Source organism: Hyperoodon ampullatus (assembly GCF_949752795.1).
Source record: "Hyperoodon ampullatus genome assembly, chromosome: 4".
Lineage (NCBI taxonomy): Eukaryota > Metazoa > Chordata > Mammalia > Artiodactyla > Ziphiidae > Hyperoodon > Hyperoodon ampullatus.
Window position 1 is genome coordinate 66649498 of NC_136917.1, and position 19858 is coordinate 66669355.

The following is a 19858-nucleotide window of genomic DNA, read 5'->3' on the forward strand; positions in this document are numbered from 1 at the left end:
TTCAAAAAAGAAAGATAAAGTGGACACAAATATAGAAAACTCTTTTAAAAAGGAGCAAAGACATGGAGGGGTATGTGGGGTTAGGAAAGGTGCTGTTCTTTTAAGGTGTTGCATCTTACATTATGCTGATTAATGCTGGGAATAATTCTTTGCAGAACAGTCTAGGGAGGTTTACAAACTACTGATGCCTGGGTCTCTCACCCCCAGAGAGTCTGATTTAACTGACCTGGGGTGTGGCCAAGTTCCCGGGGACTTGTTACATGCTCCCCCAAGTGATTTTAACGTGCAGTCAAGATTGCGAACCATTGCTAGACTGAGGGAAAAAAACGGATGCAGGAGGGCTTACTTGCTGGAGCTAAGACCTATGTAGCTGACAAATGAAGTTATCATGGTGTCTCTGCCAGCAAAAACGGCCAGTACTGCTTAGGTTATCAAATCTTTTCAGTTACAGTATCCGATTTTTCCTACAAGCGTCCATAAGTTAAGCAAAGGGCTCACTGCAGTAACACCGCTCCCCGAGAGACAAGAAAGGAAGAAAAACGACCTTGGTGCGGAACCCTGGGGCCTCCAATCAGGAACCGCCCTCCGGCTTAGTCGCGCCCAGCGATTCCCCTAGAGCTGCCGCGCGCCCGCAGCAGCCCAGCGCACCTCGTCAGTGCGCACGCGCACGAGCTGCCGCGGCAAGAGAGCAGCGGTCCCCCAGCAGGCTTGGCCGCCAGCTCCCGCCCTCTGCCAGCTCCCACGGCTCCTCCCTCCTCCCGACCTTCTCCCCGGCCAGCCGCGCGGGAGGGAGGCAGAGATGGCAGATGAGATCGCTAAGGCTCAGGCCGCCCGGCCTGGTGGCGACACGATCTTCGGGAAGATCATTCGCAAGGAAATCCCAGCCAAAATCATTTATGAGGATGACCAGGTAGGCAGCGGGCGCCGCCTCGCTCGCGGGCTGAGGCGGGGCGGCCGCCTGTGGACACGCGGGTTTCCCGTAGTGGGAAGGGAAGGGAAGAGTCGGGGTGGGGGTGCGCCGCGGGGAAGGGAAGGCAGCGGGCCGCCTCGCGCGGCCTCTGCCTCGGGCCCGCAGCCAGCGGGCTGGGCCGCGGCTGCTCCGAGGCGGCCGGCCGGCGCGTGCCTGCGCTCCGGTTACGCGTTATCAGCCCGGACCGCTGGCCAGGCCGCCGGGCGCCCGCGGGCCCGCGCTGCGGGGTCTGGGTGCTTGCTGTGGGCGCGGCGGGTCCTCGGCGTGAGCGCCCGCCTGCTCCCCGACTGCCTCGGACCTCTCCTGTGTCAGGAATCTGACAATCTCGCCCGCGCTCTGCCTGACAGGCAGAAACCCGATCGCACCCTGACTCGGGCCCAATCTCCGCAATCTCCCGCGCACAGCCGGCCTGCCCGGGAGCTCCCGGGCGCCTCTCCCCGCCGCCTTGCGCTAGAGGGCCGGGGGCGAACGGCCTGGGGGCGGCACAGACGCGCTGGGCCTGGGCGAGGGCCGCTAGCCAACGCCACCTGGACCCACCCCCGCCGCCCATTCTCAGGCCTAGGACTCCTGAGATGAGAGTGGGCCTGCATCTGGGATTTGCTTTCCTTTGGCCCCTCCCGGGAAGAATGGTTCCTTTTATATTTTCAGGAAGCAATTTTATGCCAAGGGATTAAGAATGTCGTTTTTGTTGACTTCACTCTAGGTGAAACTGTTTTAGAGAGGCCAAGTTCATTTGACTCCGAGACATCTTGCATAAAATATTTAGTGGGCGGTTATATTTATGGATCTCAGATAAAGCTGGACAGGTTGGCTGATTTAGATACAAGGTTTGTGAACTTTAATAAATCAGCTTTATGAAATATGGAATATAAGGAAACATTTTATGCTACTAGTAGCGTTCTTAGATTCAGAACACGTAAGATTTAATTCCTCGAGGTGAATTTATTTAAATATCTTTATTTGTCCGTTAGGGGAGTTCTTTTGTTGTAGGTAATGTGTATTTCTTTAAAATTATTTTGTTTCTTTTAATAAATGATCGTTGAAATACTGACTTTTGATCCATCAAAGTTCCAAGGTGTAACAGCATGAAGCAATCTACATGATACAGCATTTTTGTACAGAGTACCAAATAGAATAACTCCTGAGACAGTTAAACTGGGATAGGTTCTATTAAACAGCTTCCACCTTCAGTAGAGAACAAGAGATTCAAAACCATTCAAGTGGTATGTAATTTGTCTAAATGTTACTTATGCTCTTCATTTCTACAAAAGAGAATAGATATATTTATTAAGTAATTGAGTAAAGTTGGAAGAAATCGGTGTTGGTCAAATATCAGCAAATTTCTCATTACAAAAGTGATCACCGCCATAAAGGAAAAAAACCAAATTGCACAACCAGGACTCCTGACCTAGGGAAGGTGGGGACGTGAATCAAAAGATTTAAGTGGCGCTGGGAAGGTTGGATAGCTGCATATAAATCAATTAAGTTAGAAAACACCCTCACACCATGCACAAAAATAAACTCAAAATGGCTTAAATGGCTTCTGTTTAAAGACTTAAACATAAGACATGACACCATAAAACTCCTAGAAGAGAACACAGGCAAAACACTCACTGACATAAATTGTACCAATGTTTTCTTAGGTCAGTCTCCCAAGGCAATAGAAATAAAAGCAAAAATAAACAAATGGGACCTAATCAAATTTACAGGCTTCAGGCTTTTGCACAGCAAAGGAAACCATAAAAAAAAAAAAAAAAACAACGAAAACCGAAAAGACAACCTACAGAATGGGAGAAAATATTTGCAAATGATATGACCCACAAGGGCTTAATTTCCAAAATATACAAACAGCTCATACAACTCAACAACAAAAAAACAAACAACCCAATGGAAAATTGGGTAGAAGAGACATTTCTCCAAAGAAGACATACAGGTGGCCACAGGCACATGAAAAGATGCTCAGCATCACTAATTAGTAGAGAAATGCAAATCGAAACTACAATGAGGTACCACCTCACAACAGTCAGAATGGCCATCATCAAAAAGTCTACAGATAAATGCTGGAGAGGGTGTGGAGAAAAGGGAACCTCCAACACTGTTGGTGGGAATGTAAATTGGTGCAGCCACTATGGAGAACAGTATGGACGTTGCTCAGAAAACTAAAAATAGAGTTACCATATGATCCAGCAATCTCACTCCTGGGCATATACCCGGACAAAACTATAATTCAAAAAGGTACCATTAGACTGTAACTTCCATGAAAAGGACCAGAGGACCACATGTATTGTGTCCAATTCTGATTTCCTAGCATTTATTACAGTGTTTCCCATGGGGTTAGTGTGAAAGAATGCTAAGTTTAGGCTGTAAGATTATATATGAAAACCTTGATTTCCCCCCCCTCCTTATTCCAGTGTCTTGCTTTCCATGACGTTTCCCCTCAAGCACCAACACATTTTCTGGTGATACCCAAGAAACATATATCCCAGATTTCTGCAGCAGAAGATGACGATGAAAGTGTAAGTACATTTACTAACATCATTAATTTTCTTGCTTTTTAAATTGGGAGACTAAATTTTGACTTTAAAGTGCTGTCACATTTTCATTTTCCTGAGGGCATTACTGAGGAAAATCAGAAAATCATCAGGGGTTCAATGCAATGTATAAGTAGTTTGATTTTTTAATGAGATATAATTGGCATATAACATATTAGATTTAAGTATATAACATAATGATTTGATATATGTATATACTACAAAATGATCACAGTGGGACTTTCCTGGTGGTCCACTGGGTAAGACTCTGCACTCCCAATGCAGGGGGCCCGGGTTCAATCCCCAGTCAGGGAACTAGATCCCGCATGCCTCACCGAAGATCCCGAGTGCTGCAACCAAGACCTGGTGTAGCCAAATAAACAAATACTTTTTTTTTTTCAAAAAGAAAATGATCACAGTAAGTCTTGTTTACATCTATCATCACAAATTCTTTTTCTTTTTTTCTTTTTTTTTTTTTTGGATTTTAATTCCTTTATTCAGATGATCTCTGGGCTTAAGTTTACAAAACAATTTCATCTTTAGACTTTCATTTCTCCCTGAGAATTTGATAAAGAGAAAAGATGTATATGAATACATTAGATGTAGTTCCATATTTTTAGAGTTTTTATTATTAGAGAACCTTACTATTTTCATTCAGTCTTATGCAGAACCTCTGATATGCTATGTTGAGCAATGTAATTGGACATAGTTTGGCATGGAAAATAGGAAATTAATTTTCAGCCTTTGAAATGGAGTTTCTTTAGTGTTGACTGATTAGTGTATTTTCTTACTCATTTCCTAGCCTTCTGGGGTCAAAACTACACTCCCACCAACAATCCCAGAATGATGCCCAAAAGAAGTCATCACCACAAATTTTTAAACAAAAAAGGGTTCTAAGCAAGGATTAGTTGGTGAGACTCATTTTTCCTTAAGTAAGAAATAGTGTTATCGTACAGGAGAGGGTTCATTGGCTCTTCTGTTAAGGCCGTTAAAGAAAAATAATTATTTGATTTTGCTAGGAGGTACTGGCCTCAATTAAAATTTTTCCTGGGCTTCCCTGGTGGCACAGTGGTTGAGAGTCCGCCTGCCGATGCAGGGGACACGGGTTCGTGCCCCGGTCTGGGAAGATCCCACATGCTGCGGAGCTGCTGGGCCCGTGAGCCATGGCCGCTGAGCCTGCGCGTCCGGAGCCTGTGCTCCGCAACGGGAGAGGCCACAACAGTGAGAGGCCCGCGTACCGCAAAAAAAAAACAAAAAAAAAAACAAAAAAATAAAAAATAAAATTTTTCCTGGTGCTCTTTGTAGTAGATTATATAATTGTTCATAAATACTATTTTATTTAGGGGTACATTATATTTCTGACCTCACTGATGTTGGGCCTGGTCGTATGACTTAACGTGGCCAATGAGTACAAACAGAAGTGATACATGTCTTTTGAATAGAAACTTTAAGAGCTAGCACCTGGTTTGCCATGTTCTCTCTTGCCTCTGCCACTGTGATCATACAGAGACTGTTCCATCAGCATGGGTTTCAAAGTGAAAAAGATGTAGAATATAGAGCCTGGTCAACTTGTGATGAAGATGTAGTAAACACAAGAAATGTAGCTTGTTGTAAACCAGATTTGGGGATGGTTTGTTACCACAGCATAACCAATTCTATCCCGACTGATACACTCTCCCATAACAAGCAAGCAAGGTATCGTGCCTTATTAAGAAAACTTAAATACCACTTGGAATATGATTTAAAAATTGAGCAGATTTTTGTCTCTAATTTGTTTATTGAAATTAGTAATTAATAAATACCTAATCTTACTGGGTTTTTAATTGTAGATTATATTATTTTAGGATTAAAAGTGTTTCCAAATATTTGCCCAAAGTCTGTTTCAGTTTGGCAGTCTTTTAATATTTCAACTTGGTAGTTTATTACATGATGACAAGAAGTTGTAAATTACCATTGCTTAAGAAACTTTTTTTTTTTCCAGCTTCTTGGACATTTAATGATTGTTGGCAAGAAATGTGCTGCTGATCTGGGCCTGAAGAAGGGTTATCGAATGGTGGTGAATGAAGGTTCAGATGGGGGACAGTCTGTCTATCATGTTCATCTCCATGTTCTTGGAGGTCGGCAGATGAATTGGCCTCCTGGTTAAGTGTGTTGTAGGGATCATTTTCCCTTCTCTATGCAGTGATCAGGTCTGCAAGTTCCAATATGCAAAACAATACTTTTTTTTGCCTGTGTATGGAGAGATTGCAGAAATAATTTTAAAAACCCATACGTAATAAAAGACATTGTTGCATGGTCTGAATTCTGTATTTGACTTATTTTAAAAAACATATTTGTTGGAATGTTTGAAGGTGGAGTTCATAATCTGGGAGGTTTTTGTTTTTTCTCCCCATGGAGGACTCAGCATATGTACATGGCTATAATGGTGTGACTGATCTTTGAAGACAAATGTAAAAATTTCATAAAATTAGCTTTAGCTTTGAAATATCCTTTTAGGGTGAAATATTAGTCCAGGAGAAGATTTTCTAATCCAATTCTCTTATTTTCTAAGAACAAAGGAGTTTGTGATGTGATTGATCCAGAAAATGACAGTTGTGGGTCTAGCAAAAATGCTTTTTGTCCAGCTCACGTGTTTCTCCTGGACTACTGGGGTAGTGTGGAAGGGATGAAAGTAGATTTGTCACAGAATCTCTGATGACAATGTGAAGCCATACAATGATGTTTCCTTGTTACCTAATGCTATTTATTATAAAGACTTGAAAATATATTATTTAGAATTAACTCTCCAAATTGAAAACTCATTGTTGTGAATGTGTATGTGCACACTAGCAAAAATTTTTAAGTTATGCATGACTCTGGCTGTGTAGAGTTGGGGGGAAATCTCAGGGTTTGAGTTCTTATGTAGGCTGACAACAAAACTTTTTTTTGGTCTTGCCATGCACCCTAGCCTTTCTAAGTTTGTGCAGGGCAAACAGGTTTGCTTCTTTGCTTTCCTTCATGTAGGCACTTTCCAGCTTCTAAAATTTATTCAATACTTCTTGCCTGCTTTGTCTCTTCTCTCATTCTCTTTGTGTTTATGGGTTCCTTCCATTTTTTTTTTTTTTTTTTTTTTTTTTGTGGTACGCGGGCCTCTCACTGTTGTGGCCTCTCCCACTGCGGAGCACAGGCCCCGGATGCGCAGGCTCAGCGGCCATGGCTCACAGGCCCAATCGCTCCACGGCATGTGAGATCCTCCCCGACCAGGGCACGAACCCGCGTCCCCTGCATCAGCAGGCGGACTCTCAACCACTGCGCCACCAGGGAAGGCCCTTCCTTCCATTTTTAATCCCTAAGACCATTTTAGTAGATTTTGACACATTTTATTGCAAATTGTTTTTCTTCTAAATTTTTAATTTTATTAGTGACTTAAAAAACTTGGGGGGTGGATTAGGGAAATTGGCTGTATATGTCTTACAAGTGAGTTTTTTCCAACTGTCATTTTTTTACTTTGTTTATGGTGTTTAAAATATTTATATAGTTAATGTATCAATTTTTAATTTAGTTCATATTTTTAAGAGCTTTTCCCACCCTAGGAGGATTTATAAAATAAATTATTCCCCTAATACTTTATGGCTTTACGTATTTTTATGACTTTTTTATGAGGGAAGTTCTGGGGTGGGGGATGAGTTTTGGAGGGATTTGTGCCACTGTAAAAAATGTAATAATGAGAGAAGCATTTGTACTATATATAAGAGGGTTGAGTCTAGTTTCCTTAGGCATATTAACTTTCCCATTGATTTCGTCAAACTAGTGCTAATAAATCAGGTAGATAACCACTAAGTTGTCTTGCTGGTTGTGTCCGACCTTTCTGCCTAAAATCGTTCTGAGACTCAATTTTCAGTGTGTGCGGGGGTGGGGGTGTGTGTGTTGGCGGGGGGTGTGTGGGGTGAGTATCCCACACAGCATCTGCTAATTCTCCAGATACCAGCTGGGCATCCTACAGTTCAATTCAATTCTGACACTACCCAGAGATCACATCAGATTCCACAGGTTAAGGGTTCAGTCCTACACAACTGCCATCCCCCTATCCCTCCACCTTCAGATGCCATTCACAAGCTCAGGTTGTTATCTGTACTTCTGACCAGCTGGCTGTAAATCACACGTTCTCAAGACTCTTCCTCAACTTCAATTAATTTGCTAGAGTGGCTCACAGGGCTCAAACATTTTACTTACTAGATCAGTGATTTATTATAAAAGGATATAATTCAGAAGCAGCCAGATAAGAGATACACAGCACAAAGTATGGGGAAGGGCCAGGAGCTTCCATGCTTTCTTTCAGTACACCACTCTCCCCAAATCTCCATGTATTCACCAACCTGGAATCTCTGAAAAATGTTCTTTTGGGTTTTATGTAGGCTTCACTGCATAGGCACGATTGATTAAATCATTGGCCATTGGAAATGAATTCAACTTCCAGCCCTTTTCCCCCTCCCTGAGGTTGCTGGGTGGGGCTGAAAGTTCCAATCAAGGGGTTGATTCCCTTAGGTTACCTAAGGGTGGTCCAAAAGTCACCTCATTAACATAACAAAAGATACCTTTATCCCTTTTATCACTTAGGATAATTACAAGGGTTTTAGGAGCTCTGTGCCAGAAAGGGAGATGAAGACCAAATATATATTTCTTACCATAAATCACAGTATCAAACTGCCTGAAACAGACTTGTGTCAGATATTCAACAAACCTCAGGTGGTAGCCAATTTACAAGATAGCCCACAGACATCCCCTCCTAGCATCCACACCCTTGTGTAGTGGGTCACAAAGGGCTTGTGGCTTATATACCTTGTTCTCTTGGATTGCTCACTTTGGGGGAAGCCAGCTGCTATGGCCAAGGACACGCAGGCAGCCCAGTGGGAAAGCCTATGTTGGGAGGAACTGAGGCCTCCTGCCAGCAGCCAGCGTTAACATGTCAGCTATGAATAAACCACCCTGGAAGTAGATCCTCCAGCTCCAGTCAAGCCTTCAGATGACCGCAACCTCAAGAGAGACTCCAAGGCAGAACCACCCGACTAATCTCCCAAATCCCTACCCCACAGAAATTAAGAGATAACAAAGGATTGTTTTAAGCCACTAAGTTTGGGGATAATTTGTTACATAGCAATAGATAACAAACATCCCCTTTTCCTTAGCATATAGCTAAATTACATTTCCCTGCATCCCTTCAGCTATGTGGGGACATGTGCCTGTAGTCTGGTCAGTGAGATGTGTGAGGAACTGATGTATGCCATTTCAAGCCCCAGAAAAATCTCCCATGCTATCTATCCCCCATGCTTTCTCTTTTCCTTTGTCTTGGCAAAATGCAGAAAGGATCCAGCAGAGGACAATGAGCTGTTTGATGGAAGGAGCTTGAATCCCTGAATGAATGGGGCAGAGTCCTCATTATTCCTGACCCACATCAGAATTTGTTAAGCTGAAACAGGAGGGAAGGGGGCAGGGCACAACTTTCAAAAGAATGACATAGCCCGAGGACACGATATAAACTGATTAGAACCAACAGGTCCAAGAAGGCGGACAAGTCCACTAGACCTTAAGCCTCAGGATACGCTCATTGTAACACATCAGCAAGCTAAATGACACACTCACAGGTTCCATGACAGTTCCAAGGCTGACCATAAAGGTCAAAAAGTAGGTGCTGGCCTAATTTTTGGAATCCCCACCCCTTCTCCAAAATAGCTGGAATACTCCTCCCACTCATTAGCCTATGAAATTACCCACCCCTATAAAAACTGACAACCCCATACCCTGAGGGCCACTCTTGCCTTCTGAGATGGCCCACGCTCTGTCTGTGGAGTGTGTTTCTCTCTAAATAAATCCACTTCTTACCTATCACTTTGTCTCACTGAATTCTTTCTGTGACGAGACAACAAGAACCCAAGCTTTGGGCTTCCCTGGTGGCGCAGTGGATAAGAATCTGCCTGCCAATGCAGGGGAAACAGGTTCGATTCCTGGTCCAGGAAGATCCCACATGCTGCAGAGCAACTAAGCCCATGCGCCACAATTACTGAGCCTGCACTCTAGAGCCCGCGAGCCACAACTACTGAAGCCCACGTGCCTAGAGCCCATGCTCCTCAACAAGAGAAGCCACCGCAATGAGAAGCCCTTGCACCACAGCGAAGAGTAGCCCCTGCTCGCCGCAAGTAGAGAAAGCCCGTGTGCAGCAACGAAGACCCAGCGCAGCCCAAAATAAATAAATTAAAAAAAAAAAAAGAACCCGAGCTTCATTAAGTCCTGAGACCAGGTGTGTGATCTCAGTTAAAAGACCCTGGGTTTGAGTCCCAATCCGGTTTTTGGCTGGCTTCAAGTCCCGGCCCATGGGTTCAAGTCCCAATCTGGATTTTGGCTGGGTTCAAGTCCCAATCTGAGTTACACGGTTTCAAATCCACTGAGATTTCAGGGATTAAGTATCAGCAGCTAGGAATATTTACCATAATTAATACAAGGTCCATGATTCAGGAGTGGTGGAACTTACTTGTCTGCATAAGGTGGCTTGGGCTTTTAACAATCATAGCAGCCTATTTGATTGTTCTGCCCTTTGAATTACCTAGGAGGGTGAGACTGCCAGGGTAAGCAGGGTTAGAACTTGGAGTTAACAGTTGGGCTCATAAGCAGAGTGTAAGCCAGTTTCTGTAGCACAGCTTGATTGAACTGAACTGAGAGGGAGGCTAAATGGGAAATGACTCCTACCTTTAACATTAAATGTTGTAAGTTTAGACCGAAAGTGATAGATTCAGACCATTCAAGGGTTTTAGTTTATCACTGAGATAATTTGCTTGAGTAAGCTACTAAGAAAATCAAAGTGGCCTTTATCCTTCATTTTAAAAAATGTTATTTTTCTCAATCAATGTGATACACCGCATTAACAAATTAGGGAATGAAAACCATACGATCATTTCAATAGATGCAGAAAAAGCTTTTGACAAAATTCAACACCCATTTATGATAAAAACTCTCCAGAAAATGGGCACAGAGGGAACCTACCTTAACATAATAAAGGCCATATATGACAAACCCACAGAAAGCATCATACTCAATAGTGAAAAACTGAAAGCATTTCCACTAAGATCAGGAACAAGACAAGGATATTCACTCTCGCCACTCTTATTCAACATAGTTTTGGAAGTCCTAGCCACAGCAATCAGAGAAGAAAAAGAAATAAAAGGAATACAAATTGGAAAAGAAGAAGTAAAACTGTCACTATTTGCCAATGACATGATACTATACATAGAAAATCCTAAAAATGCTACCAGAAAAATACTAGAATGAATCAATGAATTTGGTAAGGTTGCAGGATACAAAATTAATGCACAGAAATCTCTGGCATTCCTATACACCAACAACAAAAAATCAGAAAGAGAACTTAAGGGAACACTCCCATTTACTACTGCAAAAAAAAGAATAAAATACCTAGGAATAAACCTGCCTAAGGAGGAGAAAGACTTGTACTCAGAAAACTATAAAACTCTGATGAAAGAAATCAAAGATGACATAAACAGATGGAGAAATATACTATGTTGTTGGATTGGTAGAATCAATATTGTGAAAATGACTATACTACCCAAAGCAATCTACAGATTCAATGCAATCCCTATCAAACTACCCATGGCATTTTTCACAGAATTAGAACAAAAAATCTTACAATTAGTATGGAAACACAAAAGACCCTGAATAGCCAAAGCAATCTTGAGAAAGAAAAACGGAGCTGGAGGAATCAGGCTCCCTGACTTCAAACTATACCATAAAGCTACAGTAATCAAGACAGTATGGTACTGGCACAAAAACAGAAATATAGAGCAATGGTACAGGATAGAATGCCCAGAGATAAACCCACACACATGTGGTCACCTTATCTTTGATAAAGGAGGCAAGAATATACAGTGGAGAAAACACAGCCTCTTCAATAAGTGCTGCTGGGAAAACTAGACAGCTACATGTAAAAGAATGAAATTAGAACACTCCCTAACACCATGCACAAAAATAAACTCCAAATGGATTAAGGACTTAAATGTAAGACCAGGCACTATAAAACTTTTAGAGGAAAACATAGGAAAAACACTCTTTGACATAAATCACAGCAAGGACTTTTTTGACCCACCTCCTAGAGTAACAGAAATAAAAACAAAAATAAACAAATGGGACTTAATTAAACTTAAAAGCTTTTGCACAGCAAAGGAAACCCTAAACAAGACAAAAAGACAACCCTCAGAATGGGAGAAAATATTTGCAAATGAAACAACAGACAAAGGATTAATCTCCTAAATATACAAACAGCTCATGCAGCTCAATATCAGAAAAACAAACAATCCAGTTAAAAAATGGGTGGAAGACTTAAATAGACATTTCACCAAGGAAGACATGCAGATGGCCAAGAGGCACATGAAGAGATGCTCAACATCACTAATTATTAAAGAAATGCAAGTCAAAACTACAATGAGGTATCACTTCACACCAGTCAGAATGGCTATCATCAAAAAATCTACAAACAGGGCTTCCCTGGTGGCGCAGTGGTTGAGAGTCTGCCTGCTGACGCTGGGGACACGAGTTTGTGCCCTGGTCCGGGAAGATCCCACATGCCGCGGAGTGGCTAGGCCTGTGAGCCATGGCCACTGAGCCTGTGCATCCGGAGACTGTGCTCCGCAATGGGAGAGGCCAGAACAGTGAGAGGCCCGCGTACCACAAAAAAAAAAATCTACAAACAGTAAATGCTAGAGAGGGTGTGGAGAAAAGGGAACCCTCCTACACTGTTGGTGGGAATGTAAATTGATACAGTCACTATGGAGAACAGTATGGAGGTTCCTTAAAAAACTAAAAATAGAACTACCATATGACCCAGCAATCCCAATACTGGGCATATACCCTGAGAAAACCATAATTCAAAAAGAGTCATTTACCACAATGTTCATTGCAGCATTATTCACAATAGCCAGGACATGGAAGTAACCTAAGTGTCCATCAACAGACGAATGGATAAAGAAGATGTGGTACATATATACAATGGAATATTACTTGGCCATAAATAAAAGAATAAAATAATGCCATTTGCAGCAACATGGATGGACCTAGAGATTGTCATACTGAGTGAAGTAAGTCAGACAGAGAAAGACAAATATCATATGACATTGCTTATATGTGGAATATAAAAAAAGGCTACAAATGAACTTATCTACAAAACAAAAATAGAGTTACAGATGTAAAAAATAAACTTATGGTTACTGGAGGGTAAGGAGGGGGAGGGATAAATTGGAAGATTGGGATCGACACATACACACTACTATATATAGAATAGATAACTAATAAGGACCTACTGTATAGCACAGGGAACTCTACCCAATACTCTGTAATGGCCTATATGGGAAAAGAAGCTAAAAAAGAGGGGATATATGTATATGTATAACTGATTCACTTTGCTGTACACCTGAAAGTAACACATTGTAAATCAATTATACTCCAATAAAAATTAAAAGAAAATAGTAGTGCGTGCAATTTTAATTCCAGGTAAAGCTCCTTTTTTTAATTTTTAAATTTTATTTTATTTATCTTTTTATACAGCAGGTTCTTATTAGTCATCAATTTTATCTCCATCAGTGTATATATGTCAAAGCTTCTTTCTTACTGCACTCACTTCTAGTGTCCTATTACACTGACGACAACATATCTTTTCTACTCATATTATGACTTACAAAATAATAAGTAACTAAAATTTAAAAATTATGGCATGAATTTTAGTTAAAAAGAACAAAAAGTGGGGAGAGTGGCCCAGATGGTGGAGTAGGAAGACCCTGAGCTCACCTCCTCCCACAGGCTCACCAAAATGACAGCTATTTACAGAGCAATTATTGATGAGAAAGACCTGGAGACTAGCAGAAAAGATCTTCTGCAACTAAAGATATAAAGAAGGAACCACAGTGAAATGGGTAGGAGGGGCAGAAATGCAGTATAGTCAAAACTCATACTCTTGGGTGGGCAACCCACAAATGGGAGCATAATTACAATTGCAGAGGTTCTCCCCAAGGAGCGAGAGGTCCACTCCACATTGGGCTACCCAGCTTCGGGCCTGGGGGTCTTTCACCAGGAAGATAAGGCTCCAGAACATTTGGCTTTGAAAGCCAGTGGTGCTTACTTTTGGAAGAGCCAAAGGGCTGTAGGAAATAGAGAGTCCACCCTTTAAGGGTACACACAAAATCTCACATGCTCCAAGACCCAGAGCAGAAGCAGTAATTTGAAAGGTGCCTGGGTCAAACCCACCTGCTGATCTTGGAGAGCCTCCCGGAGAGACGGGAAGCAACTGGAGCTCACTCTGGGGACACAGACACTGGTAGCAGCCATTGTGGGGAATGTGTTCTACCACGAGGACACTGGTGCTGACAGGTGACATTTTTTTTTTTTTTTTTTTTTTTTGCGGTATGCGGGCCTCTCACTGTTGTGGCCTCTCCTGTTGCGGAGCACAGGCTCCAGATGCGCAGGCTCAGTGGCCATGGCTCACGGCCCCAGCCGCTCCACGGCATGTGGGATCCTCCTGGACCAGGGCACGAACCCGCGTCCCCTGCATCGGCAGGCAGACTCTCAATTACTGTGCCAGCAGGGAAGCCCACAAGTGCCATTTGTGAGTCCTCCTAGCATATTAGTGCCGGGACCCAGCCCTGATCATCAGCATGTTGGCACAAGTACTAGGACGCCTGAGGCCAAGCAGTTAGCCAGGCAGGGGCACAGCCTCACCCACCATCAGATTGGCTGCCTTAGGAACCCCTGAGCCCCCAGCTGCCCTGGTACCTGACCCTGCCCACCAGAGGGCCCAGGATCTGGTCCCCCCCATCAGTGCACCAGAACTAGCCTCAGAACCCCAAGGCCCAACAGCTAGTTGTTGAGACATGGCTTTGCTCAACAGTGGGCATAACACCAACTCTGATACCCCCAGGGCCTTGCAGCCAGAGACCTTAGGACCCAACTCTACACACCAGTGGGCAGGCAATAGCTCCAGGACAGCCTGGGCCCAGACTCCACCTGCCAGAGGGTTGGCACCAACCCTGGGACCCCCCCAGGACCCTGCAGCCAGAGACCCCAGAACCTAGCCCTGCCCACTAACAGGCTATCAGCCCCAGGACCACTAAAGTATCACAATTTGCCATGTTAGAACCCAGCTACCCACCAACAGGCCAGCACCAGCTTCATGATCCCCAGGGCCCTATAGCCAGAGGCCTCAGGACCCAGCCCTTCCCACCCGTGGGTAGACACGAGCCCCAGGACCACTGCAGTCCTGCACCTTGCTGTGTCAGGACACAGCCCACCTACAAGCACCCAGAACCAGCCCTGAGACCCTTGGGTCCTGGCCCTACCCACCAGCAGGACAACTCTGAAACCCTGGGCCCCTGAACCAGCTGCTCAAGATCTGGCCCCAAAGACCAGTGGCTGACACCAGCTCTGGTCCCCCAGGGCTCTGCAGCCAGAAACCCTGGGAACTGGCTCCACCCACCAGTGGGCCAGCACTAGCCCTGGGGCCCCAAGGGCCCTGGCCCTGCCTTCCATCAGGTTTACACCACCAGCTCTGAGACACCTTGGACCCCTCAGCCAGCCACCCTTGGGATTGAGCCCCATTCATCAGCGGGCCAACGCCAGCTTTGGGACACCCAGGACCCTGCATGTCAGGAACCTGTCCTGCCTACCAGCAGGTGGACACTAGATCCAGGACCCCCAGCTGCACAACCACCCACTTTAAAGTGATGAAAGGAAAAACCTCCAATCAGGAATACTCTACCCAGCAAGGCTTTCATTCAGATTTGATGGAGAGATCAAAAGTTTTACAGACAAGCAAAAGCTAAAAGAGTTCAGCACCACCAAGCCAGCTTTAACAAGAAATGTTAAAGGGAACTCTCTAAGCAAAAAAAACAAAACAAAACAAAACAAAAAACAGGCCACAACTAGAACATGAAAATTACAGAGGAAAAATCTCATCGATAAAAGCAAATATACAATAAGGGTAGTAAATCAACCATGTATAAAGCTGGTAGGAAGGTCAAAAGACAGAAGTAGTAAAATCATCTATATTCTCAATAAGTAGTCAAGGGGTACACAAAACAAAAAGATGCAAAATATGATGTCAAAACCAGTAAAGTTGGGGAGAGTAAAAATGCAGGGTTGTTAAAATGTGTTCAGACTTAAGAGATCAGCAACTTAAAATAATTATACACTCACATATATTTCTATATATAAACCTTATGGTAAGTACAAACTAAAAATCTATATAGATACACAAAAAAGAAAGGATTCCAAACATAACACTAAAAATAGTAATCAAATCACAAGGGAAGAGAACAAAAGAAGAAGAAAGGAGCAAAAAAGAAGTACAAAAATAACCCCCAAACAATTAACAGAGTGGCAGTAAGTACAAAGTTATCAACAATTACTTTAAATGTAAAGGAACTAAGTGCTCCAATCAAAAGATTTAGAGTGGTTGAATGATACAAAAACAAGGCCCATATATATGCTCCTTACAAGAGACTCATTTCAGATCTAAAGACATACACAGACTGGAAGTGAGAGATTGGGAAAAGGCTTTCCACGTAAATGGAAATGAAAAGAAAGCTGGGGTAGTGATACTTATATCAGACAAAATAGACTTTAAGAGACTGTGACAAGAGACAAAGAAGGATACCACATAATGATCAAGTGTCAGTCCAAGAAGAAGATATAATAATTGTAGGCAGAACTGGAGCTCTGGGTAGCACCAGCAGTGGCATAGGAGGCAGCAAGACTGCGATGGCAGAAGCCAACCAGTGATTGCAGCAAGAGTGGCAGGGACAGAGCAGACCACAAGGAAGGTGCACAGGCAGCCAGACTGGGCCAGGCCATGGGGAGAGTGGCCACTGGGAAGCAGGCAAGAGGCTGGGTGGACAGTGGGCAGCTGCCTAGCTGTGAAGCGACATGGTGCTGCTCAAGGAGCATCGAGTCATCTTACCTGTGGCTGTGGAAGAGTATCAAGTGGGGTAGCTGTATTCTGTGGCTGAGGTCAACAAAAGTGAAACTGGTGGTGGTAAAGGCATAGAGGTCCTGGTGAATGAGCCCTATGAGAAGGACAGTGAGAAAGGCCAGTAAACACACAAGATCTACCACTTACAGAACAAAGTGCCCACGTTTGTTCAAATGCTGGCCCCAGAGGGAGCCATGAATATACATGAAAAAGCATGGAATGCCTACCCTCCTACCCTTATTGCTGAACTGTTATTACAAATGAGTACATGAAAGAAGACTTTCTGATTAAAACTGAAACCTGGCACAAACCATATCTTGGCACCCAGGAGAATGTGCATAAACTGGAACCTGAGGCATGGAAATATGTGGAAGCCATACATATAGACACTGCAGATCAAAACCAAGTACTTAGCAAGGATTTCAAGGTAGAGGAAGACCCAGCAAAATTTAAACCTATCAAAACAGGCCGAGAACCCTTGAGCCCCAACTGGAAGCAAGAACTTGTAAATCAGAAAGACTACCCATACATTCATACATACAAAATGGTTACTGTCAAGTTCAAGTGGTGGGGCCTGCAGAACAAAGTGGAAAACTTTATACATAAGTAAGAGAGGTGTCTGTTTACAAACTTCCACAGGCAGCTGTTCTGTTGGCTCAATAAGTGGGTTGACCTGACTATGGACAGCATTCAAAGGATGGAAGAAGAGATGAAGAGATAGCTGGATGAGACAAGGCAAAAGGACCCAGTGAAAGGAATGATGGCAGATGACTAAAGCCACCCCTCCTCCTTCTGCACTTTTTGCAAGACAGTGGTCAAAAGGAAGGCCCAGCAGCTTCACCCTCCCAAGTGACAGGTCATCTTCAGACGTAGCCTTTCTGTGCCCATTCTTCAGACAACTTTTTATCCCTTACTGTAGCTAATTCTAGATGCCCTCTAATATTGTGAACAAATAGACCATCTGGTATTATGAAGTCTATGTGTGCAGGAGGCTGTTCCTCTGAGATGTGTGGTGTGTAGGTTGCTGTATTTACAGCTCCTCCCTCTCCAACCATTGTGTTCTCAACCTATTTCTGTGTGCCCTCCCCCACTTTATTTCCAAGTGACAATTTTAGTCTTTCAAAAAAAGTTGTATATATATACGCACCCAACACCGGAGCACTTAAATACATAATGCAAATATTAACAGACATAAAGGGAGAAATTGACAGTAACACAATAATAGTAGGGAACTTTAACACCCCACTTACATGAATGGACAAATCATCTAGACAGAAAATCAATAAGGAAATACTGTCCTTAAATGACATATTAGATGAGATGAACTTAATGGATATATATAGAACATTCTGTCCAAAAGCAGCAGTATATGCATTCTTTTAAGGAATACATGGAACATTCTCCAGGACAGATCATATGCTAGGCCACAAAACAAGTCTCAGTAAACTTTAAGAAGGCTGAAATCATATCAAGCATATTTTCCATCCACAATGCAAATACAAGAAAAAAACTATAGGGAATTCCCTGGCAGTCAAATGGTTAGGACTCTGCGCTCTCACTGCTGAGGGCCTGGGTTTGATCCCTGGTTGGGGAACTAAGATCCCACAAGCTGCGCAGCCAAAAAAAAAAGAAAAGAAAAGAAAGAAAACACACTAACATGTGGAGACTAAATGATATGCTACTAAACAACCAATAGATTACTGAAAAAAATCAAAGAAGAAGTAAACAAATACCTGGAGATAAATGAAAATGAAAACACAATGATCCAAATCTATGGGATGCAGCAAGAGCAGTTCTAACAGAGAAGTTTATAGTGATACAAGTCTACCTCAGGAAACAAGAGAAATCTCAAATAAACAACCTAACCCTACACTTAAAGGAACTACAGTAAGTCCCCTACACACGCACAAGTTCTGTTCTGAGAGTGCGTTCATGAGTCTAATTTGTTTGTAAGTCCAACAAAATTAGCCTAGGTACCCAACTAACACAATAGGCTATATAGTACTGTACTGTATATACAGCATATACAGTATATACTGTATATACAGGTTTATAATACTTTTCACACAAATAACACATAACAAACGAACTCAAAAAAAAATTTAATCTTACAGTACAGTACCATGAAAAGTACAGTACAGTACCAGCTACATCATCGCTGTTTTTACTCTTGCTTCCAGATATCCTGGGCTTGAAATAAAGATACTGTACTACTGTACTCTATAAAGTACTGTACTGTACAGTACAGTACTGTACAAAAGCACAACCACTTGTAGAGGATGCATGCATGTGACAATGTACACCAGACACATGAACTAACTTACGTGATTGGACATGTGAACGCATGTTTGCATCTTTGAAAGTCTGCAACTTGAAGGTTCGTATGTAGGGGACTTACTGTAGAAAAAAAATTAAATAAAACCCAAAGTTAGTACAAGGAAAGAAATCATAAATAAAATCATAAATGAAATAGAGATGTAAAAAACCATAGAAACACCTAGAGGGGTGGGACAGGGAGGGTGGGAGGGAGATGTAAAAGGGAGGAGATATGGGGATATATGTATATGTATAGCTGATTCACTTTGTTATAAAGCAGAAACTAACACACCATTGTAAAGCAATTATACTCCAATAAAGATATTAAAAAAAAAAAAACATAGAGCTGGTCCTTTGAAAAGATAAACAAAATTGACAACCTTCAGCCAGACTCATCGGAAAAAAAAAAAAAAAAGGAAAGAAAGAGGGCCTGAATCAATAAAATAAGAAATGAAAAAGGAAAAGTTACAACCAATATCACAGAAATACAAAGGATTATAAGAGATTTTTATGAACAATTATACACCAATAAAATGGACAACCTAGAAGAAATGGACAAATTCCTAGAAATGTATAATCTTTTAAGACTGAACCGGAAGAAACAGAATACCTGAACAGACCAACTAGCAATAATGAAATTGAATCGGTAATAAAAATACTCCCAACAAACAAAAGTGTAGAATTAGATGGCTTAACAGGTGAATTCTATCAAATATTTTGAGAAGAGTTAATGCTTATCCTTCTCAAAATATTCCAAAAAATTGCAGAGGAAGAAATGCTTTTGAACTCATTTTATGAGGCCAGCATCACCCTGATACCAATACCATGGAAAGACATCACCAAATTACAGGACAATATCACTAGTGAACATAAATGCAAAAATCCTTAACAAAGTAATTGCAAAACAAATTCAACAATACATTAAAAGGATAGATCATGCACCATGATCAAGTAGGATTTTCCAAGGGATGCAAGGATAATTCAACACCCACAAATTGATCAATGTGATACACCACATTAACAAGTGGAAGAATAAAAATCATA

General features: G+C 42.4%; 1 protein-coding gene and 1 pseudogene across 2 annotated transcripts; both read left to right on the top strand.

Annotated features, from left to right (window-relative positions):
- The first annotated feature begins 784 nt into the window (after positions 1 to 784).
- HINT1 (histidine triad nucleotide binding protein 1) lies at positions 785 to 5799 on the top strand. The gene is made up of 3 exons (XM_079704062.1): positions 785 to 910; positions 3382 to 3486; positions 5483 to 5799. Exons 1-3 carry the CDS (start codon positions 800 to 802, stop codon positions 5645 to 5647), a joined length of 381 nt encoding a protein of 126 aa, XP_079560188.1. The 5' UTR covers positions 785 to 799; the 3' UTR covers positions 5648 to 5799.
- A 10653-nt stretch (positions 5800 to 16452) lies between these two features.
- On the top strand, positions 16453 to 17273 carry LOC307052827 (phosphatidylinositol transfer protein alpha isoform-like; annotated as a pseudogene). Its single transcript has one exon. The product of its transcript is annotated as a phosphatidylinositol transfer protein alpha isoform-like (transcript).
- The last annotated feature ends 2585 nt before the right edge of the window (positions 17274 to 19858 follow it).